This window comes from Myxine glutinosa, chromosome 7 (genome assembly GCF_964187855.1).
Source record: "Myxine glutinosa chromosome 7, kmMyxGlut1.1, whole genome shotgun sequence".
NCBI lineage: Eukaryota > Metazoa > Chordata > Myxini > Myxiniformes > Myxinidae > Myxine > Myxine glutinosa.
In genome coordinates, this window is record NC_136267.1 from 128,309,938 (window position 1) to 128,329,749 (window position 19,812).

The following is a 19,812-nucleotide window of genomic DNA, read 5'->3' on the forward strand; positions in this document are numbered from 1 at the left end:
TTAGACAAAAACTCCTCCACCTTGTCAGGAGAGAAGGACACAGAGTCCAGGAGCAGTTGGGTTCGACTGGGAAGGGTGGGAACAGAGAGAGATGGGTTTGGGACACAAGATTTTGAGGCAAACACAGAGTTGAGGCATTCGGCTTTGTCACGTGCGATGTCAACTGTGTGGCCATTTGAGGTAAGGGAGGGGATGGAGGGGGAACAAACACCAGAAACGGATTTGACCAGACGCCACCAGGATTTGGAGGAAGGAGACAGGTTTGAGAGTTCATTCTTGAGTGTGGAGAGATGGTGCTTCCTGGCACTCCTGAGGGTAGACACACACTTGTTCCGAGCTTGGTGGAAGGAACTGAGATTGCCTTCAGTTGGATTTGCCTTCCAAGAGGCAAAGGCAAGTTGTTTCAGGGCAACTGCCTCACCACAAGATTCAGTGTACCATGGACGGGAGGAAGGGTAAGACAACTGAAGACGAGATGGGATAAATCTGTGCATGAGAGAGAGCAGTTTGCTTTGGAAGAATTCCCAGGAAGAATTGATGTCAGAGGCAGTGGAGATGGGAGACCAATCCAGCCGATTGATGGCTGCTTGAAGACCGTCCCAGTCGGCCTGAGTGAAATGCCAGACTCGTCGACGCTGAGGAGGCTCTCTGAGAATGGCCAGAGAGATGTCCACTTTGACAAGCACATGATCAGAAGAACCGATTGGAGCAGAAGAAGAGCAGCAGACATTAGCAGGGAAGTTTGTCATAACCAAGTCTAGAAGAGAAGATACTCCATTGGCTGAGATCCGGGTCGGGAAATTGACAGATTGTGTCAATCCCAGTGAGTCACAGAAGTCCTTTGCTGAGGTGCCATGACTGGTGAGAGAGGAACCCACACCCAACCAGCTGGCATGATGACAGTTGAAGTCACCACATATGAGGAAGAGAGAGTTGGGATGAGTGGATAGAAGTTGGTCCATGTGGTCAGACAGTGAAATGTAAATGGAGTCATCACTGTTTGGACGGTACAGAACACATATGAACAAAAGGTGGGAGCGGAGAGGAAGCCGTAGCCAGAGGTACTCCTGGGGATGAGGAGGAGAGAGGGCAGTGCAAGGAGAGTGAGGAAGAGAGTTTTTGATAAAGATAGACACCCCACCACCAGGACGAGGCTCAGGTCTATCATACCGGAGGAGGGAGTAACCAGGAAGAGATATTAAGGAATCAGAGACATCTTGAAGGAGGAAAGTCTCTGTTAAGCAGATCAAGTCTGGATTGTCAGAAGCAACCTGTATGGAGAGATCAGTCAGGTTTGCGCGAAGGCCCCGGATGTTTGAGGTCCATACCGTTAATGAAGAGAGAGGGGGAGCATCGGGTACAGGACAGGGGAGGGGAGGAGTAGGGTAAGATGAAGGATGAGAGGGGGAGGTAGGGAGAGCAGTTGATAGTGTGTCAGAGATTACAGAAGAGTTCCAAGAAAGGGAAGGATGAGGAGGATGAAAGGTTTGATGGTGAAGGGATGAGGCACAGTGAGGGGTTGTTTAAGGGGGGGGCAGAGGAAAGTAGGAGGTTGGGGGGGGGGGGTGGAGGTATGAGATAGAAGGGAGACGAAGTGGAGGAGGAGGCAGCTTTGAGGAGGAGGGGGGAGGAGGGAGAATTGGAGAGGAATGGTATGGGGGGAGATTTGAATGGGAGGGGTTGGGGGGGAGTTTTGAAGGGGAGGAGTGAGGGGGGAGTTTAGGAGGGGAGGGGCAAGGGGGGAGTTTCGGAGTGTAGGGGCAAGGGGGGGATTTGGAGGGGAGGGGCAAGGGGGGAGTTTAGGAGTGGAGGGGCAAGGGGGGAGTTTAGGAGTGTTGGTGCAAGGGGGGGGATTTGGAGGGGAGGGGCAAGAGGGGAGTTTCGAAAGTGGATGATTAATGAAAGACGAACATTGATAACAAATTGGGTTTGTTGTGATTTTCAAGTTAGCAATCCGATTCAGAACGATGGAGGAGGGGTGGAATGAATGTGAATTTAGACCATGTAGTGAGGGAGACGTATAAGAGATTGAATTTCTTTTTTTTGACATGGAATGAGATGGAGAGGAATTTGAAAAAAGCCTTTTAAATAGGAAGAAAAACAGCGTGTTGTAATATACCACTGAATAAAACACTGAAGGGGAAAGTTTATACATATTTAAATAATATTAAAACAGAACCGTAAACAATCTTATATGCACAAAGTACCAACGGGGGGAGAGCCGAGAGGGACCACCACGAGTCACGTGGACAGGGCAAAAGGTGGATGGCAAGGAGATAATGGGGGCGGGGCGAACAGCACACCTGGACAGAAAGTACAGGATGAGACAAACAGCACACGTGGAGAAAGGAAAAATAAATGTTTTTGGTTTGTTTTTTTTTTTTCGTTTTTCTTTTGGGGGGGGGGGGGGAGGGGTGGGGATTTAAAACGTTAGACAAAGAGTATTATGTTCGGGGTAGAAGGGAAAAAACTAAGAGCCAAGCAAAACACGATGTAGGGGAGTTAAGTAAACAAACACCGATGGGGGTACAAGGCCGCACACGCGGAGCAGAACACGATTAATTAATTACGAGTTACAGGAAATTCAAACCAAAACTAACTATAAACAAACAATATTACGCATGGACGATAAAATAACGAGTTGAAATTTGACAAACACACGAATGAAAAAATAACCGCTTTGGATGCCCGGAGAGAACCAAGCCTCAAGGTCGGAAGCTTCAACAACTAGGCCACGTGGCGCGAAATACTCGACTATTTTTTACAGGTATGAAAGATTAACACCGATAATAATCTTCCCAGGGACACGCAAAAGGTACACACACGTAAGATAAATACAGTTTCGACAAAAATACAAATGTGACAATTACTTAACTTCGAGGGTGCGTGAGGATCGTGGAACAGCTTCGAAAAACCGTGACCGCCTCGACAAGATCTCGCGAGATCTCCAATCTATAAATCTCTTTCAGTTCATTCAATCTGAAAATAACTGTTTTTGTTCTGCTCGAGAATAACAACCTCCCCCCCCAAAAAATGTTTCCACCACATTGTGACAACGTACAATCTACTATACAAGCGAGATGTCTGTCTTTGTGTGTGTCTGTGTGTCTGTGTCGCCATTTTTCTCAGATGGCTGAACGGATCTTTGTCAAACTTTCAGAGGTTCATCAGTGAGTGCCTGGGAGTGTTTTCGGCAAACAAATAATGAAAAAAAAAACCCATCGTTTTTTGGAGTTCAAAAATGAAAAAGAAAAAAAAAAGCTCGATAGTGCCTAGGCCTTTTTAAATTAATGACAGTTATATACGAGTACACATTCGCATAAATAAATACAAACAATCACCAGACATTAGAATACAAATAAATCGAACAATTCCGGAAGTGTACGAAGTTGATAGTATGGGTTCTTCTTCTTCCTGATCAGCATCACACTGAACTCAGAAACGTGATGAACGCCACATACACCCACCAGCATATACAGTCACGTGAAAAAGTAAGTACACCCCATGTAAAGTTTTGACTTTTTCCAACATATTTCAACATACAGCTATTTGATCTTCATTTCAACAATATTGACAGATAAAAAAAACAAAAAAAAAACACCTTTGGAGGCCATTTTCCCCCGCAAAGCGGGGGTTGGCCTTTTTCGGGAACCGTGGTTGTTGTTGTTTTTTTGGTCCCCTTTTTGAAGCAATGTTTTACGGCCGGATGCCCTTCCTGACGCCAACCCTTTTTGCCGCCTTTAACGACAAACAGGGAATTACCAGTGAACTGGTACTCAATTAGCCGACCTCGGAAGGATGACAGGCTGAGTCAACCCCCCTGGCGTTAATTCAGCGATCGACCGGGATTCGAACCCAGGATGCAAGGATCCTAAGCCGGCACCCTAGCCGCTAGTCCAACACCAGGGTTTTTTAATGACACCAGGGGTATTGACAGATAAAGGTGATATAATATAATAAATATGTATCATGAAACATTTACATTTTGTAGTCCATTGTATAATTTAAATAAACATAAATGCAAATTTCGCATGTGGAAAAAGTAAGTACACCTGGACATTTATCACTACTTCAAATACCTAAAATTAGAATCAGGTGCACCAGCTCAGGTGCAAATGATTAGAACATCGCCAGAGAGGATCTTGGATGAACCTGTCTTATTTAAACCTCAGACATTTAGTTTGGTTTGCTCTTTGTTGTTGAAGTGTGCGGCGTCACCATGCCTAGATCAAAACAGCTCTCTGAGGCCTTCAGAAAGAAGGTTATAGATGCCTACGAGTCTGGGAAGGGATTTAAAAAGATCTTCAAACAATTTGAAATCAATCATTCGACTTTCCGGAAGATCATCTACAAGTGGAGAAGATTCCAAACAACTACCAACTTGTTCAGGCCAGGCTGCCCCAGCAAGTTCAGCCCGAGAGCGGACCGCAAGATGCTGAAAGAAGTCTCAAAGAACCCCAGAATGTCATCACGGGACATTCAGGTAGCTCTTGCCACTGTTGATGTCAAAGTGCGCGAGTCTACCATTAGAAAGAGGCTGCACAAATTTGATCTACATGGGAGGTGTGCAAGGAGGAAACCTTTTCTGTCCAGAAAGAACACCAGGGCAAGACGAAAGTTTGCCAATGAACACCGAGGCAAAGACCAGCACATCTGGAACAATGTGCTCTGGACAGGAGAGTCAAAGGTAGAGCTATTTGGCCACAGTACCAGAAGACATGTTTGGTGAAAACCAAAGACAGCATTTGACCACAAGAACCTGATACCAACTGTAAAGCATGGCGGTGGAAATATTATGGTTTGGGGCAGCTTTGCTGCATCAGGGCCTGGACAGCTCACCATCATAGAATCCACTATGAATTCTTCATTGTACCAGAGGGTGCTTGAGGATAATGTGAGGCCATCTGTCGGCAAGTTGAAGCTCAACTGAAGGTGGACCTTGCAACATGACAATGACCCTAAACATACCAGTAAATCCACCAAGGAATGGCTGAAAAGAAATAAATGGAGGGTTCTGGAATGGCCAAGTCAAAGCCCGGATCTAAATCCCATTGAGATGTTGTGGGGGGATTTGAAACGAGCTGTGCATGCAAGAAACCCCTCAAACATCGCACAGTATGTTCGCAAGTTGTCGCACAGTATGATTGGAAAATGTTCTACAGCTGAAAGAAATCTGCATGGAGGAGTGGGCAAAAATTTCTCCCAGTCGATGTCAGAGACTGGTGGACAGTTATAAGAAACGACTACGCCGGTATAAGAAACGCCGGTTGTTTCTGCCAAAGGGGGCAATACCACCTATTAGAGCCAAGGGTGTACTTACTTTTTCCACATGCAAAATTTGCATTTGTTTATTTAAATTACACAATGGACAACAAAATGTAAATGTTTCATGATACTTGTTCTACAATATCACCTTTATCTATCAATATTGTTGAAATGAAGATCAAATAGCTGTATGTTGAAATATGTTGAAAAAGTCAAAACTTTACATGGGGTGTACTTACTTTTTCACGTGACTGTATATGAACCCCCTTCCTCTCCTGCCTCCCCCCTCCCCTTCCCCCCTCTTCCCCCTCCCCTTCCCTTCCCCCCTTGCCCTCCTCACCCCTCCCCCCTTGCCCTCCTCACCCCTCCCCCCGACCTTTCATTTAGTACATCCTTCGATTTATTTGTCACCCAAAATACACCACACAAAACAAGTCCTGGCAAGGGTCTGACATCGTGGATTGCCCTTTGTTGGTCATTCTTCACACAATGATGACAACAGTGTTGTTTCATTGCATGGATTATGAAGTTAAGCGAACACCAAAACTCTTTAAAAGGTCAACTTAGCTGTTGCAGATATACAGTGCATTCAGAAAGTATTCAGACCCTTTCACTTTTTTCACATTTTGTTATGTTGCAGCCTTATGCTGAAATCGTTTAAATTCATTTTTTCCCTCATCAATCTACACTCAATACCCCATAATGACAAAGAAAACAGGATTTTAGAAAGTTTTGCAAATTTATTTTAAAAAAACAACTGAAATATCACTTTTACATAAGTATTCATACCCTTTGCTATGACACTTGAAATTTAGCTCAGGTGCCTCCCATTTCACTTGATCATCTTTGAGATGTTTCTGCACCTTGATTGGAGTCCACCTGTGGTAAATTCAAATGATTGGACATGATTTGGAAAGGCACACACCTGTCGATATAAGGTCTCACAGCTGACAATGCATATCACAGCAAAAACCAAGCCATGAGGTCGAAGGAACTGTCTGCAGAGCTCAGAGACAGGATTGTGTCGAGGCACAGATCTGGGGAAGCCTACAAAAAAATTTCTGCTACATTGAAGGTTCCCAAGAGCACAGTGGCCTCCATAATTCTTAAATGGAAGAAGTTTGGAACAACCAGGACTCTTCCTAGAGCTGGCTGCCCAGCCAATCGGGGGAGAAGGGCCTTGGTAAGAGAGGTGACCAAGAACCCGATGGTCACTCTGGCTGAGCTCCAGAGATCCTGTGTGGAGATGGGAGAAACTTCCAAAAGGACAACCATGGGAGAAACTTCCAAAAGATGGGAGAAACTTCCAAAAGGACAACCAACACTCCACCGATCTGGGCTTTATGGCAGAGTGGCCAGACGGAAGCCTCTCCTCAGTGAAAGACACATGAGCGCCCGCTTGGAGTTTGCAAAAAAGCACCTAAAGGACTCTCAGACTGTGAGAAACAAGATTTTGTGGTCTAATGACACTGAGATTGAACTGTTTGGCTTCCGTCTGGCCACTCTGTCATAAAGCCCAGATCGGTTGAGTGTTGCAGTGATGTTTGTCCTTCTGGAAGTTTCTCCCATCTCCACACAGGATCTCTGGAGCTCAGCCAGAGTGACCTTCGGGTTCTTGGTCACTTCTCTTACCAACGCCCTTCTCCCCTAATTGCTCAGTTTGGCCGGGCGGCCAGCTCTAGGAAGAGTCCTGGTTGTTCCAAACTTCTTCCATTTAAGAATTATGGAGGCCACTGTGCTCTTGGGAACCTTCAATGCAGCAGATATTTTTTTGTAGGCTTCCCCAGATCTGTGCCTCGACACAATCCTGTCTCTGAGCTCTGCAGGCAGTTCCTTCGACCTCATGGCTTGGTTTTTGCTCTGATATGCATTGTCAGCTGTGAGACCTTATATAGACAGGTGTGTGCCTTTCAAAATCATGTCCAATCAATTGAATTTACCACAGGTGGACTCCAATCAAGGTGCAGAAACATCTCAAAGATGATCAAGAGAAATGAGAGGCACCTGAGCTAAATTTCAAGTGTCATAGCAAAGGGTCTGAATACCTATGTTAATGTGATGTCAGTTTTTATTTTAAATAAATTTGCAAAACTTTCTAAAATCCTGTTTTCTTTTTGTAATTATGGGGTATTGAGTGTAGATTGATGAGGGGAAAAATGAATTTAAACGATTTCAGCATAAGGCTGCAACATAACAAAATGAGAAAAAAGTGAAAGGGTCTGAATACTTTCTGAATGCGCTGTATAGCAATGTAGTCAATTAAGAAAAACATTTGATATACTGCATTGGGAAATGTTGACATTGATATTTATCAACATTCTAACCATCTCCAGCTGGAGTAGGTGCGGTATTAAAAAACAAAATGCTTCAATTTTGATGCATTTACCAAGAACACACACCTTGCCTGAAATTGGACGATTTTTTACCCATACTTGCAATGGGATGTGGTAAACTTCCTTGCATTTGAGGTCACCTGGAGCCGGTGTCTGAATGACCTGTTTTGCACTCATGGGAAAGCTAGATACTGCTTGGTCAAACAAAGCCTGGAGATGTGGTCCAGCCTTCTGCAAGATCGAGTTTGATAATTGTCCTTCATTCAGCTGCATAGATCCACTTACAGAATTCACAATAACATCAGACTGCAAAATAGAAAAGGAGACAATACTTCGTAAACTGAACTGATATAAAATAATGAAAATAAAGATCATCAACATCTTTAATGCACCAGAGGAAGAATAAGAATCTGTATGTACCATCTCATCTTCGATGTTTCCAGCAACCATGGTGATACTAACTCCAGATGGCAACTTTATGCCAGGATGATGCCGTGTTGCTTTTCCACTCGCTGATGGTTTTTGGCCAAGCTTTTCTTGAAGCGCGTCTTTCAGGGCAGAAACAACTTTGTCGTTGACGTCAACAATGTGGATATCTTTTAACGCGTGTTGAGAATGGCTCACATCTTCACAGTAAGCAACAATGGCATCCACAATAGTTTGGGAACACTCTTTTACTGGGAAGGCAAAAATGCCTCCACTTATAGCTGGGAACACAATCGACTTGTATTGACCTTTGTCAGCTTCTTTGAGGCAATTTGTCACCGCGTGGAACAGCAATCCAACAGCCACTTTGCCCGAATGAGAATTCCATCGTGGTCCAACAGCATGGATTATCTTTTTGCAGGCAAGTCTGCCACTACTAGATACAAACACTTCCCCCTCGGTCAATTTGCCATGCTTCTGAACATGTGCGTCACACTCTTTCTGCACAATTGGACCTGCAGCATCGGAAATTGCTTTCGCCAATCCTCCGATGTGCCTCAATTCTCCATTTGCTGCATTGACTATAACATCGCAGGGCTGATACAAGAGGTTCCCAAAGGAAACACTGACAGTATGACTGCTTGGTAGGTCTACTCTGTATCGTTGTTTTGAATCTAAATGTGGCGTGGAGTTTGGATCATCAATTTTTCCCATGCAGTCATGTTTCTTGCACAAATTCTCCAATTCCTCCTCTTTTTCTTTCGCCACTTTAATTGCTCCAGGTTTGTCCACACTCATTTTGTGTAATACAACTTTATGACTTGAAATGAAGTCCTTTAACTTCGTCACTTCTTTGGGATGCCCTGAAAGTATAAAACCCACATTTTCAAAATCAGCCTCGATATTCTTTCCTTGGCAAGATTGGTTCTTCATGATCTGCTTGACGTCAGTCAGGTACTTGAGTGAGTACAATGACTCAAAAGGGAAAAACGTTTCTACGAATGCATACTCTTCGCAAAAAAATTCTAACTGCTTGTTTGCATCAGCAACGACAGAAGAAAATGCCACAATATCGAGGCTTGAGCAACAGCCATCACTGTCATAGTTGGGCCAGATGTCACAGCAATGACTTGCACCAACGCTCTGGTGATTTAGAGACTTCAGAAAGTCGGTCCAGAGTTTCCCATTTGTGTATGTTCTCGACTCTTTTGGGATGGCAAAGTGTTGCTTAACTATTTCGGTTTTCAAAAACGTCTCTGCTTTCTGCAAACAAGCTTTGGTTGAATGCAAAATAACTTTGGTTGAACAAGCAACAAGTGCAGTTATGGAGTTTTCTTGAAATTTCGCGTTTATAGCATGCTGCATTTCAGGTTTGCAAACAAATTCGGTCACTTTAGTGGTCAATGCAATATCTTTTTGGGTCAAGGTCTTCAGATGTTGTTGCAATTTGTCTTTCACGTCATCAAAATATTTTTGCATTCCCTTAAACGACAGGCATTTCTTCTCGTCCTGAAACTCAAATGAAACATCAGGGAAATCTTTTTTCAGGTCCACATCAACTTTTAACATCTGCAGCAGTTCAAACTCAGGCAACTGCAAAAATATTAATCTGTTGAGGTACTGGTGTTCAAACTGAATGTCGGTGTGAGCTTTTTGTACCGCCTTTTTCACTTTCTCACATACAACGTCTACATCGTTCACTTCACCCAGCAAGTGGATTTTGAGCACACGACGATCAAAACGGATTATTCTCGCTTCATTCATGAGCTGCGCCATTTCATCTTTTACTCTGTCCCACACTTCTGGGTGACTGGTAGGGAATGTTTTTTTCACAAAGTTGCTCATGGCTTTTTCAAATTGTTCATGGACAACCACCTCCCAATGCTGCGCGAGGTTCAAAGAGGCAATCGTTTCAACTCGAAAGTTTGGCTTCACCACAATGGATGACGACGATTGGTCAAATTGCAACTGTGCACAGATGCTTCTGAAGCAATCCTCGGTGAGTTTTGTGTAGGATGGGTTATTTACAATCAACGCTAAAATGTTGGCGTCCACACTGCATGGCACTTCCTTCGGAATCTGGAGATCTGGTTTATTTTGTCCACGAATTACGATATCATCTTCTTTGTAGTAGTGATATGTTTGTAGAGTTGACTTCTGAAGGAAATGCTGCTTTGCCAAAACTTGTTTAGCAGCTGCAAGGAAGATAGATTATCAGGGTCAGTATTAAATATTGACAGCCCCACAGGCTTGTACAGTACAGAACAAAAGCATATTGCAAATAGGTATAGAGTGCGACGACATTTTTTCTGAATGTGCCTACATCAATGTGAGCTTTTGAAATGAATTCAAGATGCAAGTACAGTTTATACCATTAATGAAGAGGCATGGTAGCGTACTTGGAAGTGTGCTAGCCTCGGTTATCTGGTTTCGGGTTTATGCCTGTTGGAATCAGATCGACTACAACTTTCACTTGGTAAGGTATTGGCAGAAAAACTTCCAACTGCAGAGCACAATATTGTCTGGAAACAAATTGACAACTACAATGTGGATGACAATCACGGTGTGTACCCCGGTTTAGAATAGGTACACCGTATCCCTGCGCATCGTAAGAGGCGAACAAAGGTTGGCGTCAGGAAGGGCATCCGGCCATAAAAAAAAACATTGCCTCAAACAAGGAACCATGATTGTCATGGGGCCCGCGAGGCTAACCCCCGCTCTAGTGGGGAAAAATGGCCTTAAAACGCTCATTCATTCATTCAATGTGGATGACAAATAATCCATTACAATTTTGCAAGAGTTAGCTGCTGTTTTTGTAAGAACCACGATAACTTCAAATTTACTTTATGAATCAGGCATTTAGGAATGACTACAACAACAACAACAACAACAACAACAACAACAACAACATGCATTTTAAGGCCATTTTCCCTGCTAGAGCGGGGGTTAGCCTTGCGGTCCCCATGACAATCTTCTCCATTTTGCCCTATTTTCTGCATCTCTCCTTGTTAACCACCTTGCCCGCATTTCTTCTTCCACCATCTTTAGCCAAGTCTTTCTCGGTCTTCCCCGTCCTCTACTTCCTTCTACATTCATTTCCATCACTCTTCTCAACCAGTCATTTTCATCCTTCCTCAACACAAGACCAAACCATCTCAACCTGTTCCTCTTCACAGCATCAATCACAGGCTCTATTCCCATCATCTTTCGCAATTCATCATTTGTCTTCCTCTCTCTCAAGGATACTCCGCACATCCACCGAACCATTCGCATTGCCACCCTTTCCAGCCTCCGTTGCTGCTCTACATTCATGACCCATGTCTCGCTCCCATAAATCATAACACTTCTCACACATGCAGCATACACCTTTCCCTTCAGCTTCAACAACACTCCCCTCCTCATCAGCACGCCACTCGGTTCCCGAAACTTCTTCCATGCACATCTCACTCGAGCAACCGTTGCCGTGTCTGATCCACCTTCTCCATTCAGCATGTCTCCGAGGTAGCAAAATGTTTTCACACCTTCCAGCTTCACGCCGTCTCCAGGATCCAACTAAACATTTCCTCCATCTGCAGCTCCCTCTGTGCACACCTTACATTTGAATGTAGCTGCTACACAGGTTAATGACCCTCTCAGACCACTACATTTTTGATGAACCCACTCAGCGCACATTGTACATTGAATGGAGTTCACTCCGACACCCTTCCTGCACACAGCACATGGCCACTTCCCAGTTCTTTCCACCTCACCACATGCTTTACCACTTGCCATCACCTTAGTCTTTCCTATATTCACCTTCAGACCTTTTGTCGCCATACATTCCTTCCACTTGTTCATCTTTTCCTCAGTCCATCCATACTTTCCGCAATCAACACCAGATCATCTGCATACAACAACTCCCACGGTAAACCCTCCTTTACGTTCTGAGCCAGCACCTCAATCACAGCTACAAATAGTAGTGGACTTAGTACCGACCCCTGATGCACTCCCACCTTCACCTCAAACTCACCACTGTTCCCGTCCTTCATCCTTACAGCTGTGCGCGCTCTTTTGTACATTGCCATCACTACTCTGATCAACCATTCCTCCACTCCTAACTTTCTCAATGCCCATGTCAATACTTCGCGTGGAACCCTATCGAATGCTTTCTCCAGATCGACAAACCCAAGAAACAACTTCATCCTCCTCTCCATGTACTTCTCCTGCAACTGCAGCTTCCTCTTCCTGGTCGTTCCTCTTCCTGGCATAAATCCAAACTGCATTTCGTCGATCTTCACTTTCTTCCTTATCCTCCTCTCCAACACCCTTTCCAATACCTTCATTCCATGCTCCAATAACTTTATCGCTCGATACGAGCCACAGTCCAGAGGGTCACCTTTCCCCTTGAATAGAGGGACGAGGGTACTCAGTTCCCAATTCACTGGAATGCGGCCTTCTTTCACCACCAGATTGCAGATCTCTGTCATTCTCTTCACACCCCAATTTCCCGCTGCCTTCAACATGTCTCCCACGACTCCCGTTGGCCCTCCCGCTTTTCTCGCTTATATTTATTAATTATATCTTATATTATTAAATATTAAATAATTATATCTCTGAAACCGCTCACCCTATCAATATCGATGTACCACCTTGTTAGTCATATCACTAACACAGTTTCTAACCCAGTTGGTGACTCCACCTGACAATCCACAGGCGAGAGATCCTCTCCACCCCTTTCCCACTCATTCTGGCTCCTCCCCCTTCTTGGCCTCTCCACAAACCCTGCTAGCTCCACCGCATACTGACTTGACTGTTCCCACCCAATTCCTCTCACAGAACTGTAACGAAGGTTGGAAAGGGTGGAAATGCAAATGGTTCGATGGATGTGCGGAGTATCGTTGAGAGAGAGGAAGACAAATGATGAATTGCGAAAGATGATGGGAATAGAGCCTGTGATTGATGCTGTGAAGAAGAACAGGTTGAGATGGTTTGGTCATGTGTTGAGGGAGGATGAAAGTGACTGGTTGAGAAGAGTGATGGAAATGAATGTAGAAGGAAGTAGAAGACGGGGAAGACTGAGAAAGACTTGGCTAAAGATGGTGGAAGAAGAAATGCGGGCAAGGGGGTTAACAAGGAGAGATGCAGAAAATAGGGCAAAATGGAGAAGATTGTCATGGGGACCGCAAGGCTAACCCCCACTCTAGCAGGGAAAATGGCCTTTTAAAATGCATGTTGTTGTTGTTGTCGAATTGCTTTTATCGCTTCCTCAACTTCCTTCTCGTTTATCTTCTCTGCCATCCTAAAACTAGGTTACTCTCTATGTTGCCATCCCATTCATTCTCTGCATTCAACAGTATTTCCATATATCTCTTCCATCTTCCTTTAATTCCATTTGGGTCCACAACGATTTGTCCCACTTCATCCTTCAAGCAACTCACCCCCATCACATCACCAGTCTCTTTTGCTATCTGCTTTGCAATCCTGAATACCGCTCTCTGACCCTCTTCCAAATCCAAATCCAAGCGTTCTCCGAACTTTTCCCTACATGCCTCCTGTGCCTTTGCTACCTCTTTCTTTGCAGCCTTCTTGCTTTCATGCTCTGCCTTTTCTGCCCCCATACCCTTCGCCTTCTGCCACTCCTTGAACTTCTTCCTCATCTCATCAATCTTCTTTCAAACTTCATCATCCCACCACCATGTTTCCGAGTGCCTCGGTGGTCCTTTTGTCCATCCACATACCTCACCAACGGCTCCCAACAGACTATCTTTCATTGACATCCAACCACTTTCAAGCTCAACCACATCATCCTCTACCATATTCAGCCTCTCTTTTAATGCCTCCCTCACTGTCACCTCTTTCAACCTCCACACCTTCATTCTCGGTTGGTACTTCACCCGCCGAGTTCTCCTCGCACCTTTCACCCTTATGTGGCAGACAACCAAGTGGTGCTGTGAAACAGCCTCCTCCCCCGGGATCACCTTTGTGTCCCGGAGGTGCCCCCTATCTCGCCTACGCACCAGCAGGTAGTCAACGGTTGTCGTCGACCCACCTGACGTATATGTAACAAGCTTATTATCCTCTTTCTGGAACTGAGTATTAGAAATCAACAAATCAGCTCCATCAGCAAACTCCAAAATCCTTTCACCTTCTCCATTTCTCACACCATATCCGTAACCCCCATGAACTCCCTCAAAACCGGCCATACTCCTTCCCACATGTCGATTTAGGTCTCCTCCTACCACAACAACTTCCTCATCTTTCACGTTTTCCATCAGCTTCTCTATAGCACACCAGAACTTGTCCTCTTCATCGCTCCGACCAACCTGTGGAGCATATCCCGAGATGACGTTCACCAAGAGCTTTCCAATCATCATTTTCACCATCATCAACCTATCACTCACTCTAGTCACACTCACCACACTGTCTACAAACTCCTCAGAAAACAGGACACAAACACCATTCACACCTTCTGGGCACCCTTGCCACACAAACTATTATTTCTGTCCCTGCCTACCCTTCACCATTCTCACACCACTTCCCTTCCATCTCGTCTCCTGCACACAACATATGTCCACTCTTCTTCTAACCAATACTTCCACCACTTCTCCTGATCTCCCTGTCATTGTCCCTACATTCCATGTCCCAAACCTCAGAAACCGATCTCCACGTCGGGCATCAGACGTTTCGTCGTCATAAATGGAATGATTTCCACCCTTGCTTCGATCGGGTTCCCCACCTTGAGTTTTGACGAGAGGGAGTGGGGTCCCCCACGGGATACTTCGGGCTGTACCCTGCCCATATGTAGTTGTAATTGTCATGGTTCTCTTTTTGAGGCAATGTTTTTATGGCCGGATGCCCTTCCTGACGCCAACCCTTTTAGTCGCCTCTTACGACACGCAGGGATACGGTGTACCTATTCTAAACCGGGGTACACACCGGGAAATTAAGGATATATCACAGTCAACAAAACCAGCAGCAGACTCAAAAGGCTCGACGAATGGTGAACCTTTATCGAGTAAAACAAACAATCAGAAAAGATTTTAAATTGATGGATTTGAAATAGATTAAAATATTTTTATATCACAATATTAAGTGCAACATAGTATTGCTGAGAATCAATCTGATTATATCTGAGAAATCGACAATCTATATTAAAGTAGATGTGTGTGCACACACTAACACACCCTCCCCCATCCCGTTGAGAATGGTAAAGGCTAATACAGCGCTAATATTCACACCCATCGACTTATTCACATTTTGTTGTACTGCAGCTTATGTTGATCAGTATTATGTGTAAATGAATGACAAAAATATATAAATTTTATCCATTTTAAATTCAGGCTGTGACAACAAAATGTGAAATAGTCAAGGGGTGTGAATACTTTCTGAAGGCACTGTAAATGCAGGAAGCCAATGCTTGATTTTCAAAATGCTATAATCCACCCAAGAATGCACAAAAAAGCGAGGAACTGCCGTGTTCGGGGCAAAATCAAATATAGTGTGCCCGGGATAAGATTGTTACCTGAAATGGCTCACTAAACTTCCTAAATAAATCAAAATACTTGGAAAAGTACCTGAGAGAAAGGGCTGTGCTTCTGCACAACTAAGGGCTTGGACAACTTTCGCAGCTCGACGAGCGGGCAGCTGCTCGTAGTACAAACTCCCGATCATGTGGGCCGGGGCCAGGCCCAAGGGGACGGGCGTATGCTACACAAACCCCCCCCCCCCCCCCCCCCAACGGATCACGACTAGTGAATGGACTGTGTATCTGGATTAGTTGCTTCTGAACACTGATGACAAGGACATATCTAGAGCATGTGAATGCACACGGTATGTTTAAAATAATATTTACTATTAATCATGCTGGGGGCGGAGGGGGGGGGGGGGGAGATAGGAGAGCTGCAGGATCTGTGACCGCTGCTATAAATATATTGTTTGCTTGGTTCTGGGGTCACAAGAGAAATACTAGATATATTTGCATCTATTGGTAAAAGGAGGTGTGTGTGGTGTGGTGTGGTGTGTGTGTGTGTGTGTGTGTGTGTGTGTTGTGTGTTATAATGTTATATCCACCGCTGCAGCTAGCTTGCATTAACAAGCGTTACGCCTCGGTCCCCTGTCGGGGAAGTGATGCGAGTTGACAAAGTGGAAGACGCAGAAAACATGCTATGATACGATATATGATATTTTGCTCACAAGGTTCAGACATACATGGAGGCGGCCATCTTGGATTTTGACGTAGCGACCCAATTTTCAATAGCTTTCTTCCTTATGCCTAGATACACCCACACACCAGATTAGAAGTTGGTACTTCGCTTATTTTTCAAGATATTTCGTTCACAGTGTTCAGACATATATATGGTGGCGGCCATCTTGGATTTTGACGTGGCGACCCAATTTTCAACAGCGTTCTTCCTTATGCCTACCAACTTCCAATCTGGTGTGTGGGTGCGGTACTTCGCTTATTTTTCAAGATATTCCGCTCACAATGTTCAGACATACATGGCGGCGGCCATCTTGGATTTTGACGTGGCGACCCAATTTTCAATAGGGTTCTTCCTTGTGCCTAGATACACCCACACACCAGATTAGAAGTTGGTACTTCGCTTATTTTTCAAGATATTTCGCTCACAAGGTTCAGACATATATATGGTGGCGGCCATCTTGTATTTTGACGTGGCGACCCAATTTTCAATAGCGTTCTTCCTTGTGCCTAGATACACCCACACACCAGATTAGAAGTTGGTACTTCGCTTATTTTTCACGATATTCAGCTCACAAGGTTCAGACATACATGGCATCAGACATACATGGCGGCGGCCATCTTGGATTTTGACGTGGGTTGCACCCACACACCAAATTCGAATGCGGTCCTTCACTTACGCACGTACGTACGTACGCACGTACGTACGGACTGACGCACGGACGGAGGGGAAAACCATAGTCCCCCTTTCGCTCTGCAGTGCGACGGGAGACAATAAATGATAGGAACCCGATACCTCATCCACAGATATTTCTCGTATTCCTATATTTCCGTTTTCCATTCGATTTCCATTCGGGAAGAGAACAATTATGGTTAACAATCGTCAAATTGCCACTCTTTTGTCTAAATGCTGAAAATTATGGCTAAACGACAACTTGAATCACAGATTTGTGTTAGCAAGGGCAAGTTAACCGTGCCATGCGAACAGAACTAATCACTGAAAACACACAGACAGCACATGCGCAAAACGTCTCATTTAACATTCATATGTCATTTTGAAAGTAGTATATTACAAAAATGTAATTGCATGTACACCTGAATGCAAAACAATTTTTCCTTGCATATGTTTAGCAGATATGTATCATTCATGTGAAACATACTAAACAGAATAGGCCAAGGGTCTTGGTTGAAGAATGCCATGTCTGCTTGTTTAGTTCTGTATTTTATTTTTTGTTATTTTATTTTTTGAACATTTTTCTGGATTTATATTTTTTATGTTGCATCATTGATTGATACAACATTGATATGCAATCATTTATTGTAAACTATGAATGTGTATGCTTGTGCAATTCAGCCATTGGCTGACAGACATGATTTCAATAAACCATTAAACCATTTTTGCTTGATTGATTGTTTTGAGATGAACATTTACCTTCATAGCTGTCAAACTGAATGTATGCCATTTGTTCTTCTTCCTTCAACAAAACTGTGTTTAACTTTCCATAGTTTTTTACTTCCTTTTGGAAATACAGCTGTACAACAGCCTGTGTGATGCTGCTTGAGAATCCTTCCACACACAGCCATTTTGTCAAAAGCAGTGGAGTTGCCAGTATCACTTGATAACAGAGTTTTCTTGATAGACAGTCCTTTTGAAACGCCTTCCACTCTGAGAAAGTTGGCACAGGAACACATGAACAAAAGTATGACACACTGACAAATTATCTTCACACTACACACTACCATTAGACTGACAAATTATCTTCACAACAAATGGTGGTCGATTGCTCAACAATTGGACCAAACTAGTGTCCAGTAATTCATCAGTCAATTACTATATAGTAGTTGATTTTAGACTTGCTCCAATAAAAATTATTCCACAAGTTATATCACTTCCACACTGCTCTACCACGGTCTATAAACCAAAAATGAGTTTACACAAAGGTCGAGACTACTCAATTCAATGCAAACAGCGTTATAGATGGTCTCACAAGAGATATAATCCATTACATACGGTATCGCATTACATATAGTATCGCACCCAGTGGTATCGCAGGAAAAATTGGGAACAGAAGCTGGGATTTTCATACGTAAAAGTTGCAAGGATCAATAATTTCAAGAAAAAAGAGGAAAACAAAAATTAATTCTCCTGAGCTCATAAATTTAATTTAGAAAAGGTCAAAGTTTGTAACCTTGGAGACAAGATAGATGCATAAGGAGCAGCAGAACTAGGCATTAGATCAAAAATAAAGTCAGCCTGGAATATGTTAAGACAACTAGGTAGTACAAGCAGTCTCCAGTTTCTGAACACAATGTGTTCTCGAAAATGTGTTCATAAGCTGAACAATAAATCCCCTTTAAATACATGTAATAAGTGAGTCATTGGTTCCTGAACACGAATTAAACCCTTTTTTCCATAAAAGACGTTATTAAATGTACTTTTTAAAATTAAAAAAATGAATAAATTAACGTTATAAATACGTACAGTAACACAATTATAATAATGATAATGATCTATCTATAATTCCAGTAATCTCTGTCTGTACGTTTGTACGTTTGTCTGTGACCGCTGTTTCTCGACAACCACGGGTCCGATATACTTTTAACTTGCCAGGTATATTGCTGGGGACCCGAGGGTGTGCCTTTTCAAGGTTTCATATTAATCGGACAATTACTTACCGAGCTATGTCCAAAAAACGATTCAACCAATCAGAGAGCAGCGAACGATCGCGTGTGCCGAACGTGGCGGGCACACTCTGCCTCGGATGGCACATTTGAGAGCGTATTCATTTATTTCACGTTTGCAAACTATGTTGGCGTTAAACTACGTTTTACAACTAATAAAAACGAATTTGCGATTCATTCGCTTTCCTGCGCGTTTGTGCACGCGATGGCGATTTCTTTACCAAACTCCGGAAGCCGTTCGCTTTGGACCAAACCATTGCATGTAAATAGAGGGGGGGGGATTGTCACCGTACTCGCAAGCCGTTCGCTTTGGACCAAACCATTTCATGTAAATAGAGGGGGGGGGATATAATTTTAGATATAGATATAGTACGGGCAATGCCCTAGTAATGATAATGATAGTAAAGCATAAAAATAAAATACAGTAGACAAATTAAATACATCCCCGAGAGCACACATACGTCCCCTTCCGTTGTCACTGTCGCAACAGATACACTGCACATGCCCCTTTAAACCTGGCGGTGAAAAAAGCTGTGTTCATATGAATGGATCAAACGCTTGAAAGACCGAAACATGGTTATAAAGTATAATGTTTGTATGAATGGACGTTCAAAAGCCGGGATTATCATCAAGCGCAGAAACATTCCATTACCTGTAAAAGTTTAGAGTTTATAAAGACACGCATTGATATGTGGAAGAAAAACGTGGGCAATGTGGATTGAAAATGTAAAATAATGGAAATGACAGAGATGAGCCCGATATGATGAATTAATTGATGGTCTCTGAAATAAATAATTCAGAGCTCAGAAATCATGGAGATTTAAAAAAAATCAATACAAGTGAAAAAAATATCACGACAAAACGTGGTTTATTAGTGTGTAAAGGTCAGAGGATGAAGCTGCGCAGAAAGCAATCGAGGTTATGGTA

General features: G+C 43.6%; 1 protein-coding gene across 1 annotated transcript in view; it reads right to left on the reverse strand.

Annotated features, from left to right (window-relative positions):
- The window catches only part of LOC137431647 (protein mono-ADP-ribosyltransferase PARP14), a 120,867-nt gene that overhangs the window by 70,124 nt on the left and 30,931 nt on the right, over positions 1-19,812 (reverse strand). Inside the window, exons 6-8 of the mRNA XM_068123208.2 lie at positions 17,636-17,869; positions 8,019-10,219; positions 7,665-7,904 (exon numbers count right to left, since the gene is read on the reverse strand). Coding sequence (XP_067979309.2) covers positions 7,665-7,904; positions 8,019-10,219; positions 17,636-17,869 — 2,675 coding nt within the window. The remainder of the gene's footprint in view (positions 1-7,664; positions 7,905-8,018; positions 10,220-17,635; positions 17,870-19,812) is intronic.